The following is a 23,426-nucleotide window of genomic DNA, read 5'->3' on the forward strand; positions in this document are numbered from 1 at the left end:
AGGGTTGAGGATTAAGTTATAGCGTGGCATTCGCTATTACTTAGGGTCCTTTTTTTTGGAAGACATCGCCAAATGAGTGTCAAATGAGATAATCAATGTTTAGGCTGTATCGCACACATGCCGCAAGAAAATTAAATTCAAAGCCTATTACTCAAAATCCAATATTTTATGCTATATTATGCAACCAAGAGCCTCAAACTTGTCGAGTCTTTAAATCAAGTGGATAATCTCAATCAAATAATCTATCAAGTGGAACATTTTTTATCATTCAAATAATCCCACAAAGATTTGATTTCTTCAAACAATTTTAAAACCACTATAACAACATATATGTGTGTGTGTGTGTGTGTGTGTTTTGTCCATTTCATCTGAAGGGATGAGACTATTCAATAATTTCGTTAAAAGAAAGAAGAAAAGTACAACCCCACCTCTTTACTTTGGTACTAAAGGATATGAAGAAAGGCCCATCCTAATTTTAGAAGTTTAATGGAAATCTAAAAGATGGAAAAGGAAAAGATGATGAGATAAAATGTCGGAATACTTTTCTCTTATCCATATGTTTTTTTGGGGGGTGGGGGGAAGTGAATCTTTATAAAATACCATTGTCGATGTGATGAGAAGCATTCAACCATCAATTAATTTGGTTAAATTACAAAAGGAAAAAAAAGAAGATAAATAGCTTGTTTTTTTCGTTTGAAATTGTTTTGAAAGAAAGAAGCTTCTTTTGGCGTTGTCCTATAATTAACAATTGAAGTCCTTTTCAAATCATTAAAACAAATAAATTCCTATAGCCTTTATTTATTAGTATTATTATTATTATTATTTTAATCTATAGCCTTTAGTTGAAGAGCAATGTGAATCTTCATGTGGATTCTTTTTCCTTTTTTTTTTTTTTTGGTAATAAGTGGATTATTTTTCTTGCTTTATAAATTTTTGAGCACTAGGTAGTTGAATTTGCATGGATTTCTGATTTGATATGTCACTGGTGGCCACCTAATATTGAAAAATTACCTTTTTCTTTTGTATATTCATTCAATAATATAACGTATATATGTACAAAACATATATCGGTAATTCATTGATTGAAGCAAAGCCTTCAGGAGATATTGACAAAATTTTAACATTGATAAATTTGAGCTACTAGAGAGGATGATTGTAGAGTTGGCATGAGATGGCCCAATTGGGTAATTCCATATATAGTTGATGCATGATGCGGCCAATCTAGGATATATTGTGTATATCTCATAATATTCCCTCTCAAGTTGGAGCATGGAGATCCGAAATGCCCAGCTTGGATGATAAATATTGAAACTCATCTCAACAAGTTGTTTGTTAAAAATGTTTGTCAGTTGTTCAATAGTAGCAACATAATATGTCTGAAGAGTGCCAGATTGAATCCGTTCACGAATAAGGTGACAGTCGAGTTCAATGTGCTTTGTATGCTCATGAAATACCAGATTAGAGGCTTGGTTATCACAGAAACATTTCATTGGTTGTGGATGAAAAAAACACCAAGGTCCAATAGAAGGGCTTTCAACCAAATGAGTTCACATGTAGCAGAGGACATAGATCGATATTCAACTTATATAGAAGATCGGGAAACAATTGACTACTTCTTTGATTTCCAAGATATTGGAGAAGTACCTAACATGGTGAAATATCCAGTGATAGACCGTCGGGTCATTGGGAAAGTAGCCTAATCAAAATTTGAGTAGGCGGTAAGTTGAAGATCACTTAGAGTAGATAAGAGTATTCCTTTTTCCAGAGAGGACTTGAAGTAGCGAAGAACTTGCATTGCAACTTGATGGTGATGTTCTCCAGGATGTTGCATGAACCGCCTTAAAGTATGAATGACATAAGAAATATATGACTGAGAAAATGTTAAATATAGGAGTTTGCCAATTAAGCACCGATATGAAGAAGGATTACAAAGTAGTGCACCATCTTCAATATTGAGGCGGAGGTTCTGCTCCATTGGAAATAGAGCGAGTTTAGAGAGTCACCTAGGATATCAAGGGTGTATGTTCGTTGACTAAGGAAGGTACCCTTTGGAGAAAGAGAAACTTCAATGCCAAGAAAATATTTAAGAGGGCCCAGATCCTTGGTGTAAAACTGTGTTCCTAAGAAACTATTGAGAGTTGTGATGAGTGCATCATTAATTCCACATATACTAAAACAACAATGAAATCAGCATCAAATCATCATGTAAATAGCAAATGGTCAGCATAAGATTGTCGATAGCCAGCATATTTAAGAGTAGTAGATGAAGTGTGAAACGAGTTGTACGTGCGAGGCCTGCTTAAGGTCATATAAGGATTTGTGCAGACGACGACACATAATATTCTCCCCTTTACCTACATATCATGGAGGTAAGTTCATGTAAATTCTTCATGGAAGTCACCGGGATATGGCATTATTAAAATCCATGAGATAAAGAGACCAACCGTATATGGAGGCAACAACAAGAAGACATGGAACTGTAACCAACTTGGCAACCAGAGCGTGGGTATCAATATAATTCAGACCTTCCATCTGAGTGTAACCTTTGACAACAAGTCAAGTTTTGAAACTTTCAATTGTGCCACCAGCCTTGTGTTTGACTTTGAATACCCATTTACAACCAATTGGTTGTTTACAGAAAAAAGCGGTTGAAGAGTCCAATATTGTTTTGTTCTAATGCAAGGAGTTCTGCTACCACAGCTTCCCGCCAATGATTGTGCTTTGCTACCTCAGTATAGGTAGATGGCTCATCATGGCATGAGATGACCGAAAGGAAAGCAAAATGTTTAATAGAAAAACTATATAGGAAAGAAAATCATAAATGTGACAAGGGTTACCTGAAGAGTGCTGATTAGGATGGTAAAGCTGCAAGAGAATTATTAGTCATGGTGGAGCAAACATAGTTATTCAAATGAGTAGGTTTTGACCGACGTTGATCAAAACGACGTGGTAGAGGGTAGGAAGGAGGAATGAGAGGGAGGGGAGAGGGAAATTTTGTAGTGGGAGGGGAGTTGGAGGAAGAAAGTGGTAACGGTTCTGGTGAAGGAGTGTGGGCTAAAGGGTTACAGGGAAGGGTGGGAGAAAAAGAATAGTTGTTCGAAGAAAGATCATGAATTGGGAGGTGCATCACTGAATGAGGTGAGGATGGGGTAGGGGAATTGGAATGAGGCATGGATTTGTAGGGAAAAGAATCTTGATAAAAAGATACATCCCTCAGCTCCTAATAAAATGCGATATATATATCCATATTCCTTGTAAGGATACCCAACGAAAATGCAACAATGAGCACATGGAGCAAATTTGTCACGGGGTCATGATTATGGGCAAAACATAAACAACCAAAGGTATGTAAATGCTTGAAGGAAGGTAGAGCCGAAAAAAGCATTTCATTATTTTCATGAGGAGATTCACCATTGAGAACATGTGTAGGGATATCTGCTGGACAAGTGTGTGTCCATCAAACCCGGTTCGGTCCGGTTCAATCCGGTTCACCTTTGTATTGAACATTTATACATTTTAGTTTAATATTGTCACATGCGATATAAACTTTTTGAGCATTATATGTCCGTAAGTTATACTTAAAATGGTAGTCACGACTAGGGTTTGGGCTGGGCACCCTTATCATATGGTCGTTGCATTGGATATGCCTAGACATGTGATGTCAGGGTACGAATGCGAGTGCTCACATGTTTGATGTGTGCATTGGCGAAGAATCTACTTTGTCGATTCCCTCATGTATTACTGCCCAGGATGTAGGAAGGGATAGACATGTGTCACCGACACCCTGTACCTGAGGGAACCCTGTCACTGCAAAGTGTGATCGTATTCTTTGGTTCATCAATGACTGAGACTCAAGCGAGTCAAAGCCGGTGTCCTGGGAATGCGTGAACACTTTGTGAGTGAAGAAGTTATCCAACACGGTCACCACTGCCCGATTGGGGAACACCAAGATAGAGACTGTCTGTGCATGGTCGGATCAGAATCTGGATCCAGTACCGTTTTGGAAATGGTTTTGCAAAATTTATTTTACATATAATGATACATTATTTATAGTTATTTCAAATAAAGTGTTTTATCGAGTTTTGCGGGACCCGATCGGATGCACAGACGCTCTTATATGGACATGTACTATGGATTGGGGTTTGGAAGTACATGTGTACATGCCCTAGATTCTATAATGATGGTGTTGATTAGTGGGGGGGGGGGGTTGTATATGATAAATTGTTATTATATAGGGAGTTATTTAGAATTTGCTAATTTAATTGGCACTTTATTTAATTAATGGATTTGGTGCTAATTGTAATTATTCATTAATAATTAAATAAAGAATCTAATTAATACTTTCCTTATTAGATTCTGCTTCTTCACCTGTGTAGCACTTTGAGTTTAAACAGAATCGCTGATCGAGAGAGAGAGAGTCGACTCTCACTAGGGCTCTATTAAATCTATCTAGGATTTAATTAAACCCTATTATTATAAATAGGGGGCCATAAAACGCAGAAGAAAGGAGCTCTCCACGTTTTTGGAGCAGACACTCTCTCTCCTATGTTTTTGGTTTCTCTCTCTCCCTCTTGTGATCTCTCTTCTTCTTCTTGCTTCTCTCACCTGTGTTTGAGAGTTAGGGTTTGTAAAACCCTAGATCTGTGCTGAGGAGTTTGAGGGCATTTGGGATTGACGTGTAGAACCTTGGTAGCACCATTGGAGGTTCAGATCTGTTTGCTTGGAGCGCTCATTGGAGGAAGAACCACTGTCTATTGGAGGAGCAACACTTGAGGCTCACCAGGTTAGCAGTTCTTTATTAATTCATTCTGTTCATTGATTATTAATATTTATGGGATGCAAAAGAAACTCGAATCGATTAATTTCCGCTGCGCATTCGAGTATGGGATGGATCCCTCTTGCCATGTGATGGACTAGAGACGAATTTCTCCGTCCCTATTGTGATAATTAATTTTATGAAATGCAATAGAGAAGGAGAAACTCTAATAGGGATGCACCAGGGTTCCCATGGGCGACCATGGGAAACCCTAAAATTAAAATGGGGCACCCATAGGACACCATGGGCTAACCCAGGGCGTGGAAAACCCTAAAGATAAATATCTTGGTCTCCCTAGGGAGCTATGGTTTGATCCCTGGACCGTTGTTTTGACCAACAATATCCTATTTATAAGGTAGGCAGAGTGAGTATGCATCCCCACCCCCCTCCCAAAAAAAAGAAAAAAGAAATGGGTAAATTGGATTGAAAACAAATAGCGTGTGCCACCTTAAAGAGGTGACGATGTTTCCGTTCAGTAATGCCATTCTATTGGGGGTGAGCCAATACATGTTCGTTGGTGAAAGATGTCATTATCATGGAAGTATTGTTGCATTTTGTGAGAAAGACAATGGATTCTGAATTTGACAAACCTAACAATTGAAATGGGTTTTGACAAGGGAACGACAAAAATATGTCAAGAAATGGTATGTTTCAGACTTATATTTCATTAAGAATATCCATGTGCAGCGTGTGTGGTCATCAACAATGGTTAGAAAAATGGGCATCTGAGTTGGAAGTGGTGAAATAACCTCCCCAAATATCAACATGAATAAGGTCAAAAGATGCAGTATCTATTCAATATTCAAAGCCAATGTCCGCATTATGATTATCCCTTCCAAAATTTGAATAAACTTTTTTAGAATTGTCAATCGGCACAGGATATCTAGAATAGAGCTAGATTCTATCCGTCAGTTGGTACAGGAAATTTTACAAATTGAATTGTCTCCATTTTGCTTCATCCCATGCAAGCTTCTGTTAAAAACCTGAGATTGGCTTTGATGTCCAACATTTTTTGGCAAAATTGGATTGATTATTAGACATTAAAGAAGATATGTTTATTCTATCTTACATCTCTCAAAGGTTTTTGCATTAGAGTTCATCTCAACTACTTTTAACTCAGTTTCTCAAAGGAATGTTTAATACATTGTTTGGTTCCATCCATGCAATGGTTTTGTCAAAGCTAATGTCGACGGAGCATGTTTGGAAAATTCTGGTCTTAGAATGGGAAGGTTTTAGCATCTCATCTCGTCCGGGTAAATCAGTCTTTCTACTATATGCTAGATTTCGAACATTCTCCCTCAATAACATGTCCTTTACCAACATGTAAGGCTAAATTATGATGCATCAAACTTAAGGAAAGGAGAATAAACATACTATTTTATGAGTTAAAATACGGAATGCGAGATGCCTCCCAGCTTGGGTGGAGATGAACAATCGGCTTGCCTCCTGCTTATCAGACAGAGTGACGAGTATATCAAAGGGATTCGGGTTACTTAGACTCCAGGCAGAGCAACGGTTGTAAAGGGATGAATTTTGCTACTCACTACGGGCAGAGTAGTGGTGTCACGTGTTTTGAGGAGAGAATCAGGCAGAGCTTCTAAGTGAACTCAAAAAGGGCTTTTGGACGCACAAATGGGGAGGAAAACTTTCAAAGGCACACTTCCCAAGGTGGAGAGGCTCTCTCCAAAATGAGGGTGTCCTCTATTTATAGGGAATCCAGGCATTCTGCGGCCTCTTAATGGCCCTTTGGAATCAACCTACAAACCAAGCGATGGAATACAAGACATTTTACCCCCAGCATCTCCATCGACCTCCCTTTCTTATATTATCTCTCTCATTCGATCTCTTCACTATTTTAGGGATTTTAAATCCCTAGTTGCAGTAATATTTTGACCTCTCTCTAAGTAGTGAGATCAAGGTTTTGAACTGTGAGAGTGATTGGCTTGAGGAAGTCTTCTTCTTTGCTTGTACAAGTGTTGTTGTAGGTGTCGGGGTCCTCTACTGCCGAGCTGCTCCTACTGCCATGCGGGCCCCAGTCACAGCAAGATGGTGAAAAGACCGCCCTACCCCTGCTCGAGCGGAGGTAAGGCGGTCTTTACCACCTTGTTGTGTCTGGGACTACCTTGTTGTGTCTGGGACACACGGTAGTAGAGGCAGCTAAGAAGCCTATTGTTGTAGTGTTCATGACGAGGAATCCCTTGCGCTGCTAGATTGAGGAAGGGCCAAGTTTTTTAGAAAGCACTACGCTTGTGATATTCAAGGTAATTGTTCTCCCTCTTCCATGAGATGAATTTTTTTTTTGTTATATCCTATACCCCTATGAGACTTGATCCATAACTTTAATGTTTAGGCGGGGTGGTTGAAATAGTTCAAAATTATCTAGCTGTACAACAATTGTTATGCTAGATGAAAAATCCCTAGTGTCTTTTTAACTTTAGGTACAAGTAATTAACTCCTTAGTTCTGTTATTATTTTTAGGTTTATGATTTCTGACAATATTAATTATTAAACACATAAATAAATAAAAAGCTAGAGACTAAAGCAACATTGCCCATCAATAGCTGAATAAAATCTTCTCTCCCCTTACATGCCCACCACTCAAGCCCTTTGCTACTCAAAATAATTTTTTTTTGAAACCCTATTTCAGGTTGGATTAATGAGGGAATGAATAGGAGTCACAATAATAATCTCAAAAATCTCACCAACTACGTACAATCTACATTCACTTTTTGAATCTTTATTCATGATTTGGTCCACTACTGGTCTTTGTAAAGCGACAAAATCAAATATAAACTCTATGATCAGTAGCCTCCTTTTATTTGATTCCATGCCTATTGTTTTTGCCTCTTGTGGGGATTCACATTGTCGGAAAAAGATTTTGTGCAGCCATGGCGGGAGCTGTACAGGTGCAGTATCGCTAAACGACAGCAAAAATAGGGGTAAGATAGTCATTTTATAGGTGGGTCCCATCTGGGCCTCACATGTGAAATGACCACCTCCCCTATATTTGAGGTGGTTTTTGTGGAATTTTTATCTGCTGCTGTAACTAGAGTGTTGTTATGCACATTGTGCAACGCAACAGCAGCCATGTGGCACAATGGACCCCACTGTATACACATGACCGTTGCTGCACCGCACGATACGTATAGTAGCGCTCCAGTTACAGTAGCGGATAAAGATCTGTTTTCATGCTGCACCTGTACAGCTCCCACCACGGCTCCAACTCTCCCTCCTAGCACAAGAATCAAGTGGACACTTGTGTACTCCCTTATTACAATACAAAAAATATATATATATAATAAAGTTTCCTATCTAGCAATATAAGTAACTGTGGTCCAGCCTGTCTTGTGGTAATTTAGGTGGATTTGAAAATATTATAATTTTTTTTTCGATGAAAAATGAAAATATTATAATTAGATCCCAAGGTTTTCAATTCTTTTTTATTTTTGATAATACTAAGGTTTTGTATTTACCTATCAAGTTTTAGCTTAATCCAAATTAAGTGATAAAATAAGGTACCGAAAAAATGAGGAACTGCCAAGAGGTTAATGTCTACATATGAGAAGATATATTAAATCTCAGTTTAAAATTTGACATATGGTTAATTAGACATCATTTTTTGAAAATTCAATAATTTGATTTCTAGATCACCCTTCGACGTGGTAAGAAGACACAGGGCATGTCGATCTACTTTCGAATGAAGGAGTGTTGGAATAATTTTCCCCTTAAACATTGAAGTGGTCAACAATAAAAATAGTGAAAACTTGAAATTTTAAGGATATAGTTTTTTATTACCCGTGGTGAAGAGAGAACCTCTTAGTCCACAAGATCGGGCGAAATGATTTTTCAATTCTTCCTAATAAGGGTGGAAATTAATAAAAACATGGTAACCAGTCATGTGGTTGCTATGCCTAGACACAAATCAATATTTTTATGGGCAAAAAGACTGTTCAACCCTCAACGAAATCAAAAATCGCATCCAAACCAATGCCTTTGTGTGCATTGACTACCGCACTTGTATAGGGGCTTCACGAATAGTGAGCACTCTCTTGCCCTAAAAACTTATAGGAAATTTTTTTTTGTGGAGGAGTGTCTTACTCTTACCCATGCCCAGACAAAATGGGGCTGAAATAACCACCTTGTACCCTATGAAAGGTGGAAATCTTGCTGCCATGATGCTTTTGTGCACCCTCTCGTTAGTCTCCACATGCCCAAGGATCATGTTCCCTTGTAAAAAATGCTCACTCAAATATTCAAGATTTTAAGAATAAAATAAAAAAAGAGCATACCCAATGCACAAGGCTCCCATCACAACGAAATCTAGGAAGAATCATAATGTACACAGTCTCACCCCTGTTTCGCATAAAGGTCGAGCACCTTGATTGAAGAGATTCTATGCGAGCCAAACTTTCTTCCAATAAATAATTACTAAAATGAAATTACAGGATAATGAGCCAAACCAGATCAGAACCTTAAAAAACTCGCACTAGTGACTAGTCATGAACGGAATCAATGTATGAGAAGACAACGGCTCAGAAACTCGACGCTATCCCATTAAAATAATTGAGGGATACGATTCAAAGCAGGCAGGTCATCGTGGTTTCACCGACTTGACGTGGCTTTCCAGCCTAACCTCGTGGCCTCTGGGCCCCACTTGCCTCGCTGTACGCCAAATTTTGGAAATTTTGCACACCACCAGGTATCAAATCCAGGCATAAAGCTCTCTTCCTAAAAAGCGTCCCTCTCCAAAATGGGGAAATTGTGAAGGCGCCACGTCAGTGTTCCCACACAATGTGGGCCCCCACGTCACCGCCCTTGCCCTTGGCGTGGGGTAGAAGGGACCACCGTCCGTAACTCCCCCTCTCCTTAATTAAACGTTATAGCTTTCCAGGTTAGAAAAACTTGAGCAGAGACCTTTGCCAGCACCTTCCTTGGTCAGTCCATCCACTGAATGGATGACACGTGGCATCACATTGAATTGGGAGTCGCGAAAGCAACCTGTGATGATGATGGACCAGCAGCCGTTGATCTTTCATAATGTCAGTGAGGGCCCACGGTTTGCTTAATTCCATTCTTTCAAGAATATTGAGATTCAAATTTTTCATTTTACTATTATTAGGCCATATTCTGAGCGCAATTATACAAGAAGGAGGTGATAGTGGTGGTGGTGGTGGTGGTGGTGGGGCCTAGTCGGTCGTCAGATTCTTTACCGCTTGTCACTGGGTCACACTGTAAAGACTGTGAGTAGCGTTAGAGAGGCTGTATAAATAGCCGTTACCTCTCCACCATTTCTTCCATTGCTTTTAGGTCACTCGATTGCTCAGTCTCTCTCTCTCTCCGCCAATCTCCGCCAATCTCGTCTTTTAATTTGTTTCTGTTCCGATCATCCTCATGGCTTCCGTCGAGGTGAGCCACTCATCTCTCTCTCTCTCTCTAGATGTGTTCTTCGATTTTGATCTGAAATCAAAATAGTGCTCCAAAACTAGATGCATGATTCGTTGATCTCGACGACTCGTAAGGGTTGAAATCGATCAATGAAAACACTTAAATCGATCCCCCTGTGTGCAAAACAATTTATGATCGGCGATCCATGTAAAGATGTCAGAGCATGGAGGTTTTCTACCAAAACAGAGAAACCTTCAAAGGATCGATCACTCGTTGATGTCAACTCAAAAGAGTTGAAGCGTATCAACGACAAGACTGATCAGATCCATATTCTCTGTTTTGTGAGAAAACAGCATAAGATGTTTAAAAATTTTAGTGCATGTGGCGGACACTAGGACTGGTTATGCATGTAAATTAATAAATAATTCTAGTTTGGGGATTTTTTTATCATTCTTGAGGGCTATTTGATTCTGTCCGGCGGTGCAACGGGAAAGGTTGCTTCATTGTGATAAGCTTGGTCATAAATTCGAGTTAGAAACAGTCTCTCTGTGAAAGCAGGGTAAGACTGACTACATAATAACCCTCCCCAGACTCTTTTGTGGCGAAGGCTCTATAGTGATGCGGATCTTGAGACTTTTCTATTCTTGTATTGGAATTCTTCTTAATTTGTTCCTAATTTTGGAGAACCAAATTCCGATTGTAGTTCAGGCTTGGGATGGATCTATTTGATCCCACCTGAATACAGAGCTAGTTGATTCTTCGGACTTGATTTATTGTTCGGCATTGCATTGTAATAGAAAAGAGGGCGGGTCTTGGTGCAACAGGAGGAAAGGTTGCTTTATAAGATCGAGTCAGGAAACAGCCTTTCTGCGAAAGCAAGGGGAAGACTGACTGCATGATAATGTTCCCCAAACCCCGCCGTGGTGAAGGCTCTTAGTGATGCGGATCTTGAGACTTTTGTACTCTTGGATTGGAATCTTCTTAATTTGTTCTTCTTAATTTTGGAGAACCAAATCCCGATCGTAGTTCAGGCTTGGGATGGATCTGTTTGATCCCACCTGAATACTAGGCCCAGAATCATGTAAGGTGGGCCACATCACTTATGGACTCTGGACGATTAATTCGTGGGCCATCCTGTTGTCTTTGGGTTCTTTCCCTATTCCGCATTTCCACCTCTTCCTTTTTTAAATTGTAAGGTCTTGCTTGGATCATTTTGATGCTTTTGAACTTTATCTGCCTTCAGCTTTTGTTTAGTGGCCCAAAACACTCTTTTTTGGTAGGCCCATCATCATTTACATAGTTTTCTTTTTACCTAAAGGGCATTTCTGTCATTTCAGTGAGTTTAGCTAAAATGCCTTTAGCTTGTTGCTATGCTTCAGGGACTATGGTAACGTTTGAATAGCCACACATCAGAAGGCCGTGATTGACTACATAAATCTTGACTTTTCAATGTTTCTCCGTGTTTCCCAGGTTCACGCTTCTCCCGCTGCAGATTTGACAACCCCAGCTGAGGTTAAGGTCGATCCAGTTGTTGAGGAAACTGCAGCTGCACCAGCAGAGGTAGAAGAACCCGTTGCTGCCGCTCCCGCAGAGGTCGAGACACCCGCACCAACCGTAGAGGAAACACCGAAAGAAGAAGAGGTCGTCGTAGAGAAGGTAGAGGCAGCAGCAGAGGAGAAACCCGCAGAGGAAGTGTCAGTCGAGACAAAGGATGTTGAAACCCCAGAAACCGCAGCACCCGAGGAGATAAAAGCAGAGAAGCCTGCCGCAGTAGAACCGGCAGCAGCAGTTGAAGAAGCAAAAGCCGCACCTGCTGCCCCAGCTGAGGACACAGTAGAGGAGCCTACGGCTACCTCTGCTGAAGAACCAGAAGCCGAAGCCACCGTGACAGAGACCAAAGCTGAAGAAGAAGAGACCAAGGTTGAAGAAGAGAAGGTTGTTGTTGCTGCTGAGTAGAGAGATGTTGGGGTTTGTTTGGCAGCTGCACAGGTTATTTTATTAGATTATTGTTAAGTGAATCTAAAATGAGGGGCTAAGGGAGATTCTATATGGGTTGGGTAATGCTATCTTAGATTTAAATTTCTGGGTTGGATGTTGGTTCTATGGTTTGGTTTTAAAAGGGTTGGTGTTGTTTGATTTTGATGGTACTTAATTAGAGGTTTATGTAGAGATCTCTTCGTATTGGTATTAGTTATTCTAAAGAAATATTTCTTATTTGTATTATGATTTCTTTATTCCCTTGGGATATTTTGATTTTTATTTAGGGATTCCTTTTATTTATCAATGGGGATTTTATCTTACACTCTGTGTGGAACTAGCCTGAATCTTCCAGTTTGCTTGAGTTGCACTAAAATTTGGAAAATTAGGGTACCACTTTATCCCCATTTATACAAAAATGCTTTTGTAGTATCTAGGTCAATGAGCTCAGACCATTGGATGTCGCACGTGCCAGCGTCGATCTCTCCACCCCGAACTACACCATTTGGATTTTAACTCTTTTTTCTAGCCACTTTTTCAAACTGAAAAAAATATATATATTTTTTTATTACTTAAAATTACGTACATTTGCAGTAAGTAATGAATTAATGATTTATGTGAGGTTCTGTTATGAGAGTAATAGGAGAAGCATGTTTCAAATATCGGTATCATATCGGTCATATTAGTCAGCTGATGAATTTAGCTCGTCTCCAGGGAGGCATGCGCGCGGATATCAGTGGTTGGTGCTACACTGATGGATATCCTAAGGATGGCAGGTGCGTTGCATTCCTGCTCCCCTCTTGATCCTTGGCTGCCGCACATCATAGTAAAGGTAAATTGTGCATGCCTAAGGATGTGTGCGGCGATACGGATCGATGTGATCGAGCGGATATTCCTGGCGAATGATACTCTAAACGGATTCGATGGCGATTCTGGCATTCCGTTACTGCTCCCCTCTTGATCCTTGGCTGATACCGCATTGGTATAATGGTTCATAGTAAAGGTAAAATTGTACAAAAAATGATTTTCATTTTAAGAAAAATGAAGATAAACCGTCTGCCAAGATCCTTATTGATATTGGTGTCAATTTCATACCACGTAGAATGCTCTCCTTTTCTTCTTCTGTTTTTCTTTTAAGGCTACGTTTGGTAAATATCTGAACAACATTTAGAACTATTTTTCCATTCTTTAAGAACAAAAACACGTGAATTTCTGTTTGATTTGACGGTTCGTTTTTCTATTATTTTAGAACGAACCAAAGGAATATTTGATGTAAAGAACTAAATTTATCGCGATTCACAATCAAAACTTGTGAGCACTGCGGTTAGAAGGCAAACTTGCGACATATCTGGGAAAGAGAAGGGAAGAGAAGTAGCAGGCGAAGAATCGTTTCCAGGTCGATCTCATCTCTCTCTCGTTCTCTCTCTCTTTCTCTCACTCTCTCTATTTGGCTATCTCTGTCTCGCTCTGTCCCTCACGCTCTCTGTCTCTCTCTTTGGCCTGGTTCGTCTTTCTCTTCCTCTTCGGCTTCCAGCTTGTGATATGAGGATTCTTGATCCTGGGCTATTGTATCCATCGACGATTTGGGAGAGAGAGGGCGATTGTTGTCAATTTGGAGCATATCAAGGCGATCATCACTGCTTCTGAGGTTTTGGTGCTAAACTCCAAGGATACCTGGGTTGCTCCCTTCGTTCGTGATCTTGAATCTCGACTCTGCAATTTCAATGAGAAGGCAAGTGAGGGAAGGGACGGTGCTACTGCAAAAGAGGCTAATGGGGGTTTGGGACCCAAATCTCCTGAGCCTGATCAGGATTCTCCTTTGCTCCGTCAGTTCTCTCAGAGCCCTGAAATAGGGATGGTTGGAACGAACGAGAGTGGTAGTCCCATGGCTTCAGGGGACAAGCAATTGACGGGAGGTCCCAAGGCGTTACCTTTCGAGTTCCGAGTTCTTGAAATTTGCCTTGAATCTACTTGCAGGAGCCTCGAAGCAGAGGTGCGTATTTCACCTTGCATAACTTCTCTTTACATTTTTTCATCTTTACAACAATCCGACCTCATAGCTCAAATGCAATCTGTTCTCCAAGCCTCTTAAGTGATGACCTAATAGCATGCACCTGTCATCACAAAACAAGATACCTTTGTTATGGAACTACAGATGGGCAAATAACTTCCAATGAGAAATAACTGTATGTAAAATATAGCAGCAACATAGCATAGAGGAAGAAATAGTGGACTCAGGAATATTTAAGGTTGTGCACCAGAAAATTTTCAAAGTTTGAACCACAAGGCTGGATTCTGTAGTTGTCTTTTAGTGTTTCTCTGTATATAATTGATTTAATACAGAATTGTTTCCCTGTACTCTATGTTTTAAAACCCAAGATGAATAGAAATCGCAAAGATACATACAAGTGATATTTAGTTCCGACTTCCAATCCCAATGTTGATCTTCTTAGGCCAAGAGGGGAGAATTAAGGGGCTGGGGGTGCTGGTGTCAAGCTATAATGTTCATATATGACCTTAGGTTGATTTACTAAAAGGAAAGGGGTCATGGCCTTGACCTTATAATGAGAGACCAGTATTAATGGAACTTAATTAAATTTTTTTTCTTCTAATGTCATGTTTAGATCAATGGGTTGTTGATGTGTGAGAAAATATATAAGAAGATCCAAAAAAGGTAGGAATAAGTCACCCAGTACAGCCCATAAAGTCAGAATCAAGACAAAACCTATTGGAGATCTTCTTTAGTTGGTTTTAAAACATATAAGAATCTGTGAATGGTGGGGATTTGGGAAAAAGTTCATGAGTTAGAGGTAACAAGGAGAAGAGGGGAAATAAATCCATTAATGTCAGAAACTTAGAGAGGTGAATGAATATATAGAGAAAAGCAGCAAGTTTAGCAGCAAATCTAAGAAGTATCAAATATCAATCCCCCTCCCCTGTTAAAATATTTTTTTTAGGTCCATGTCCATCTCTACAATGAGAGGGAGTTAGAGATTGAGAGTAACAAACAGGGGAAGAAGATGTATGGGGGGGTGTTGAGATTAGAGAGTTGAGAAGCTTTCATCATTTACTCCATTGCTTTCAAAATAACTGAGTCAGACAAAAGCTTCTATGAGGAAAGGAACTACTTTTGAATTTAAAGCAAACCCAGGAATCACCAGTCCCTAGTTCCCTTTCTTTCATAATTATTTCACAAATGAAATGATTAGCAATTTACTAGGACAACCAGAGACTATGAAAGCTTTTTTCTCCCTCTCCAATAGCCATTCTCCAACCCACCAAAAAGTGAAAAAAGAAGAAGAAATTATAAGATTTTGAGTGAAGGAAAGGAAACACCAACAGGAAAAGCAAGAGAGGATTAGGTAAAGAAGACTTAAGGAGAAGAGAAAGGAAGGATTTTTTCTTACTTGCTGTTCACTTGTCAAAATTCTCAATACATTCTAACATTGGATTTGTCTCTAGTGACTGGTTTTGTGACAATGTAATCAGAAGTCAAGACGCTTCCTTTCCCTTTCTTTGATCCATAATTTTCAATTCTCAGAGGATAAATCTGTTGATGATGATTTGGCTGGCATATCTTTGGATAGGCTAGGTTCATTTTGATAAGGTACTTGACAAGTTTGATAACTTGTTTCAGTCGTATGTTTTATCATGTATTGATTTTTCTAGTCATTTCAATGATTCTTTTTGAGTCCATGAGTTCTTATTGAGTAAATAGGAGGACTTTAGGTGTTGGTGTGAGAAAACTCCACTGTCCATATTTCAATTATGGAAATCTTGCTTGTTAACTCTCTCATGCAAAGATTCATTTCATTGCGACTCTCTTGATGTATTTCTGTTTTAAACATTTTCTCATTGCATTCCTCATGTAGAGATTCATGCTACTTTAATTTTTTTTGTTATATTTTTGTTTTGGATCTCTACTTGATGGGTCTTTAGCTCAAATTGGTAAAGCACTTAGCACATGAGCATGTTCCAAGGGGATGGTGGTTCGAATCCACCAAGGCCCTTTTTATTCAACTGTTCGTAGCATGGTCAGTTATGACACCAATCCACACAAGAACCCAATTTTAATGGCATTTTTGAAATTTGAAATATTTTTATACTTACTTTGGTTATGTTAATGAGATATTTTAATTTTATGCTAAGGTTGGTAAGAGAAAAGGATTTTACAAGTATTTTTTTTGGTATAATTGACAAGGAAATGGCATTATTGTAATTAATATCAACTAGGGAAGAACAGGTTTTACCAAACACCATTTCTGTTCTAAACGGCGTTCTTGAGACCGTTATCAAACGGTCCTTTTTCGGTCTCAGAATGTCGCTCCAGACCAGAAACGCCAAAGAACGTTTCTAGTCAAGAACGGGCGTTCTTTGTGCAGACATTTACCAAACGTAGCCTAAGAGAGGTGCTGGGGAGCTTCTCTGGCTTTAGAACTGAAGATTCAATTCGGGAGTTCCATAAAAAGCTAGAGAAGCTTAAACCAGACATTCACTAGTGTAACCTTATTACCAACCGGTCCATGAAAACCTAGTTTGTGGCCTAGCTAGGAAGAGCGAGAGAGATACATGGTCCCACAAACCCGTTCAAGAATCCTCGTTTACCTAACCTATGATATAAACTAGTTTCCTTGTATTGGGGTTCCATAAAAAGCTAGCTAGAGAAGCTTAACCAGACATTCACTTGTGTAAACTTATAGCCAACCAGTCTTTGAAGACCTAGTTTATGGCCTAGCTACGAAGAGCCAGAGATATAGAGAGATACGGATCTAGCTCTCCTCTAACTGTGGCGGGAGCTGGAGGGTCCAGTGTTTGAAAACCACCCCAAAAACAAGGGGGGTGGTCATTTCATAGGTGGGGTTAGGTGAGACCTACGTGTGAAATGACCAGCCCACCCCTGTTTTTATTGTTGTTTTGTGGGGCTAGACCCTCCAGCTCCCGCCATGACTAGAGGAAATCCATTTCTAAGAGATACATTATCCCACAAACCCATTCAATAATCCTAGGTTACCTAATTTATGATATAAACTAGTTTCCTTGCATGGATATGTTTTTAATTGCCCATTTTATTTATTTATTAATTTGAAGAAAGTATTCAAAGTTTTATTTATTTGTTTTTAAAATTTTAAAAAAGTATTCAATTTCTTTTGTTTTGCTACTTGATAAAATCAAATTACTCCGAAATTTAACATATGAGCAAGAGAGCTTAGTATCTACAGTCCACATACACATCTGAATCTAACTTGTCATGCAAAAGATTGAAGTACCTATTAAAGATTATTTTTTCTCCAACATCCAACATGGAAGTGGGGTGATCATTTCGCCGATCCTATGTCTAAACTTAGGGAAGCGCGATAAAACATAATTCTTTTTCCCTTATATTTTGTAGGAGAAAGTTTTTATACACGGTCATGTAAACCGTGTATGTGAGAGGGTGGGAGTTTCAAGGCATTAATTAATGGGTGGGGATTTATGATTTTTCCAATTGTTTGAGAGAGACCCTCTCACATACATTGTTTATACGACCGTGTATGAAAACTTTTCCCTATTTTTAACTCTATAAATGTGAAACTCTGCTTAGTTTTGTATGACTACTTTGGCTTTTTCTATTCTCTAGATCTTGTCCGTAGTTGATCCTAGTTGGAGATGACTTGGAATACCATTAATTTAAACCGCCAGATTTGAATTATGTGATTCCCTTCCGTCATGCTAGTCTCTATCACTTGGTATTTCTAATCTAATCCAATTCTCACCAGTTAAAACTTTTCAAACTCTATTATCTATGAAAATAGATAAGAAATAATCTTTAATTAATGTCATCACAGGAGAGCAATTAGTGAGTTTTTATCTGCTGCTGTAACTAAAGTGTTGTTGTGTGCATCGTGCGATGCAATAGCAGCCATGTGTGCATAGCAAATCCCATTATGCATACATGACCGCTGCTGTGCCACACGATGCGCACAGCAACGCTCCAATTACAGCAGCAAATAAAGGTCGAATACTTCTAAGCACAAGTCGCTTGAATCAAGAAAATAAAGGATAATATGACAATTTTTTCTATTCCAAATTAGTATTTTTTTAACATTCTCTCTCCGTTTTAAACCCGAAGAGGGAGAAAATCCTCTGAGATCCTATCCTACTTTGACTAGACCGGCCTAAAGATTTTGAAAGATTGAAAGATTGAAAGATTGAAAGATGAAATGATATATGTACAACTGGTGATGTGATATGATGATCACATGAAGAAGTTACACCGCTGCTTGTTTTATAAAACCAAGGGGTGGAGAATATTACTCCCATCCATTCACCAATTTGATGGTGTATATAAATTAGGGTTCTACACTGCCCCACCGTGCACACATGGATCGTGCTACGTTGTTGAATGCGCACAGGATGCCCCAATATTGGGGGCGATAATTTTTCGATTTCACACACTAATGCTTGTCCCCAAATGAATCTCCATTAGTAATCAATAATCATGTGACTAGCCATTTTGGGTTAGATGAATGAAAATTTAACTCGATGGTCCCCTCTTCCCAAACAAAATTAAAAGAAAATCAATTAGGGAATTTATTTTTCACTCAGTCAATGTAGTGTACATTTTCTCTTATTAATATTTTTTTAGAACAGCAGCATTCTCTGATGGGGAGTGCATGGGCTACGTGTGTGCGACAGCCAATGAGAGTACTCGCTCTAGCATCTCGGGAGCGGAGTTTTCACCTTTCATGGAGGGCAATGCCATCATTTAGCCCCTGACTGTATGTCTGGGCGTAACCTATGCCCCCTACCCCAATGAACATTTTCCCTTTTTTTTTTTGGGGAAAAAGATCTCTATTTTGTGGTGTTTCCTACACTCTCTCACAAAGCATCGTGAGATGACGCCTCTCGTTTTAATTATTATCAAAATGAATATTATTATCAACAACTTAAACATAATTAGCATATGATGGGAAAATATAGACCATAATGTGCAATACGGGACTATCTTTTTTTTTTTTTTTTTATAGAAAATACAGGGCTGTCTTTGTATACAAAAGATCTCATATTGCATGTACCTTGTCCAAAATTTTCCCATAATGCATCTTCTTGGTCCTTTTTCTAACTATCTAAATTTTCGTCACTAAAATTATCATATGTAATATGAAATTATTTTCTATTTTTATTCAAGGGATTTAATCTCTCCAACATAGAAAATATACAAATGGATTTTATTTTGTCACATCGACCATCCCCACCCATAACATTGCCTTAGAGAGATACCTCATTTTTTTCATCCTGAAGACGTGCATGGCAATAATGATCAGATGCCCTTGAATAGTGATTGGGTTTCCGTTATGGCTTTGGAGGTCGTGATTATGTGATTTTTTATCATTAAAACCATTATGGCTTTGGAGGTCCTATGTAACTTCGTGCTAATGTTTTGAACTATCCCAAAAATTATCGAGAGAGATAGCTTGGAACAATAACCAAAAAATGTTGACTGAGACAAAGGATGGTCAAAAGATCTTAAAATCAGTCTAGACTTCGTGATTATGTGATTTTTTATCATTAAAACCATTTTATTAAAAATTGCTTTGAAGACTTTATTTTCCTATAATTTCATAAAGATTAATTTTTGGCCTCATGAAACCCACTTTCAGATGGATTTTTCAATATATTTTTGGACAAAATGTTCTTGGTTTTTTTTTTAAAAAAAAAATAGTATTTGATAGCAGTCGAAACAAGCTTTTCCACTGACAAATGGATCATGAAATTTGGAATGCAGGGAATGTTCACGTACGTGAACGATTCAGATGGAATCTATTCTGTAGGAATGTTTCATCTGAACGATTATGAGTCGTTCACGTACGTGAACATTCACCCCCTCGAAATTTGGACATCTGGGTGAAAAGATATAGAAATCAAAAGAAAACCCTACAAAATGTACCTAAAATGATTGACGGAATCCGAGTCAACCCAGCCCCAACTCGTATCAACATCTAAATAGGATTCATAGACGTGTAACGATCAGATTTGGATCCTCTGCTGCCGCTTGCCCGTGCGGTCGGTGTGCAATCTCACACAGGCAAGGGCAAAATGACCGCCCTACCCACTGCACGAGCACCCTATCCGGGTGGGAGATAGGGTGGCAGGAGAGGATCTAAATTGCTAACGATCCTCTCTTCGTATCCCTTATCCTCTCTCTCTCTCTCCCTCTCTCCAACATATGGCCAAATGTTCACGTTTGATATAAAACTGAGAGGAATTTATTGCCTGAAACAACCCAAATTGCAAACCAACCTATCCAAGAAGGCCATTCGGAAGAGGGGGTTTCTTCAGACTCTTCAACAGCAAAAGATCTTAATCTAGAGAAACTAAACTATGGGCCGGCCACTTGGCCCACCCAACTCATCTTGTTGGTCAATTTGAGCCTGAAACCTACCAATTCCCGACATGGCCCACTTAGCCCACCCCAACTCACTCAGAATAACCCACTAAATCCAGCCTTATTATTTGATAGCCTATTCTTGGGCTTACTCTTCGCAGCCCAGTTAATAAAACTGATGGATTGGCTTGGTTATATATAACCCAAACCCATCTGAACCGGCTTTTAGCCACCACTAATCAGATTAGTATCCTGTTTAAACTTGAATAACTCTATACTAAATTACTATAACAATTGGTTAACCAGGTTTTATGTTATGCTTAATTGTCCCATGGATTTCATGTTTGAGCAGGTACGCATTAATATGACTTTCCAGTCAAATTCCCTTGCAGATTACGATTCTCTATATTTCTTATTGGAATGTCAATGATTCATATATCTGCTTCTTCTTCATCTTCTGCATCTCACTTAAGTTTTCGACAATGGCAATCCATGCAGGTTGTATGACTTTGAAAAGGTCCAACACTCCAACAAATGTCATGAGTCATAAGTCTCTTGACTTTTTTGAGCCGGGGTTGTGGGCCTATATATGGCCTGTGGGCTTGTAGGTTGCCTATTTTTGGGCTTCATTGGGCCCAAATGAAAAACTTGGCTGTCATGTTGGAGTCATGTCCAGTAGTAGTAATTCGAGAAGTGACTCTCTCTGCACTCATAGAGAGGGTCCATTGCAACTTAGTTGCCGGCGACTGACCTCGGTGGTAAGGTTGCTCCATTGCAACCTTGTGATCATGGGTTTGAATCCGGAAACAGTCTCTTTGTGAAGCAGAGGTAAGATTGTGTACATTATGACCCTTGCTCCCTTCTACCCTCTCTACACTCATAATGACAATGAGAGGGACATGAGCATACATGCAACGGACCCATATCTAGGCCTGTAAATGGGTCAGATATGGATCGGATGTAATCGGATTTGGATATTCCTTGGTCACATACGGATACCTCTAAATGGATTCGGATGGATTCCGATGCGGATTGAATTCGAATTTTCGACCATCCATTTACATCTCTCCCTTGTGTAACCTGGACCTTCCTCCCCCTAGCGGATACAATTCACTCTCAATCCATATCTCTTAGACCATGATTTTCTTTTCCTCATATTCTAGAACTTGTTGAATCTTCAAAAACCCTCAAGATCATTATTTACGTAATTTTTATTATTAAGTATCAGAAATTTTTTCCAGGCGGATTTATATTGGAGTATTCGGTTTTTTTTTTCCCTAGAATATCTCTAAATGAATAGGGATGTCCCTAAACGGATATGTCAGTGCATTCGTACTTAAATATAAAAAAAAAAAGAGATAAAGTAATCCATTTTGGATCCTCTGTTGCCAGGATGTCGTGCGGCTGGGCAGGGCATAGACCCCACCCGAGGAGGGTGCTCGGTCAGTGGGTGGGGTCATTTTGCCCCTACTTGTGTGAGACCGCACGCCGCACGGCTGCCCAGTAGCAGAGGATCACAATCCGTATTAATCTACGAACATAAGAAATCAAGACCTCAAGTTCGAGTTCAAATAACATTGCATAACCTTCCTCCGATCCACCCTATAAACCTAATGGGAAGAAGGTCACCTCTTAATCTCGTGTTTGGTCCTTTAGCTTCTCTTTGGGTGCTCCCCCTTTAGCTTGTTTTGGCTGTGGGGTTATCTGTTGGCTCTTTTGTGTATTTCTCTCCTTTTTTGAGGAGAGAGATATAGTTTCTTAGGAATTTAGTTCTTCTCTAGGGATGTGCGCCCAGGGTGTTGCCAGGGGCATCCGGCGGTTAAGCTGTGCCGCACACATCCCGATGAACGCCTAGGGATGTGTGTGGCACAGCCCAAAGGCTGGCAGCATCCTGGGCGTTTCCTGCTCCCTGGAGACGATCCGGATCCGTTTCTTAGTGCTTTCTTTAATATAATTTTTTATTCAACCAAACAAAAAACATTACATAACCATGCCAATGCTTACATTCTAGATCACTACCCAACCAGAATTATTTCTAGTTAATGGCAGAAACAAAACAAAACAAACAAAAAAAAAAATCCAAATCCTAGAAGCCTTTCCACCATCTATTGTTTCAATTTGTAGTCTCCAGTCTGCAGTTCAGTCATGAAAATATTAGTATTTGTGCTATTTGGATACAAATCAATGGCATAAGTGCTCAAGAATATAATTATAATGTACCTATTTCAACATGTGGATGGCTTAGGGATCTTGCACTTATCAGGTAGCTGCATGGCAAGGTTGGGATCTATACCAAGGGCAGGTAAAACAGAGGAGTTTTTATAACCACAAAGGCATTTGAGGTCGGCATGAGAGAGTGCTGTACAACAAGCTTTGGAAGGAGCTGGAGGATTTGGAGGAGTCACAGCAGCCTTGCATGCCATCAGACCTTGTCCAGTCATTTTGCAGATGCTCTGAGAGTTCGATACCACCACTTCATTCCCCATAAGGATTGCTACCATCAACACCACCCCCACCATCACAAGCTTCTCCATTTCTTCTTCTTCTTCACTTTGTCTTGATTGGGTAGCCAAGAATGCGGGTTCTAACTTCTAAGGTTTAAATAAGCCAAGGAGGGGGAACGAATCTTGAAATAACAATCGCTATAGCAGGGATTGTTCAAGCAGAGCCCGTGAGTGCACATTGAGTCAGTGACAGCAGGCACTGCACTATACGGTCACAAGAACCCATTAGTGGGCCAGAGATGCCTGATGAGAAGGCTCATAAACTTATGAACTTGAAAAGTTTCATTGTCAGATAATTGTGGTTGGCACGCCTTCACCTCCTTTCCTTCCAATGGAATTGAGTGCACTCTTCCGATCCTGTTCTAGTAATTGTCTAACT

At 39.5% G+C, this 23,426-nt stretch overlaps 1 protein-coding gene and 1 pseudogene across 1 annotated transcript; both read left to right on the plus strand.

The window, feature by feature from the left end:
- Positions 1–11,635: 11,635 nt before the first annotated feature.
- Positions 11,636–21,231, plus strand: LOC122669847 (induced stolen tip protein TUB8-like). The gene is made up of 2 exons (XM_043866719.1): positions 11,636–12,214; positions 21,220–21,231. The coding sequence occupies exon 1, from the start codon at positions 11,651–11,653 to the stop codon at positions 12,155–12,157; it is 507 nt and encodes a 168-aa protein (XP_043722654.1). The 5' UTR covers positions 11,636–11,650; the 3' UTR covers positions 12,158–12,214; positions 21,220–21,231.
- Positions 13,721–20,973, plus strand: LOC122668403 (annotated as a pseudogene).
- Positions 21,232–23,426: the final 2,195 nt, after the last annotated feature.

The sequence above is a fragment of the Telopea speciosissima genome, chromosome 7, assembly GCF_018873765.1.
Source record: "Telopea speciosissima isolate NSW1024214 ecotype Mountain lineage chromosome 7, Tspe_v1, whole genome shotgun sequence".
Taxonomy (NCBI): Eukaryota; Viridiplantae; Streptophyta; class Magnoliopsida; order Proteales; family Proteaceae; genus Telopea; species Telopea speciosissima.

Excerpts from the sequence above, each read along its gene's own strand:
- LOC122669847 (XM_043866719.1), top strand. The coding sequence starts at position 11,651 with ATGTTTCTCCGTGTTTCCCAGGTTCACGCTTCTCCCGCTGCAGATTTG.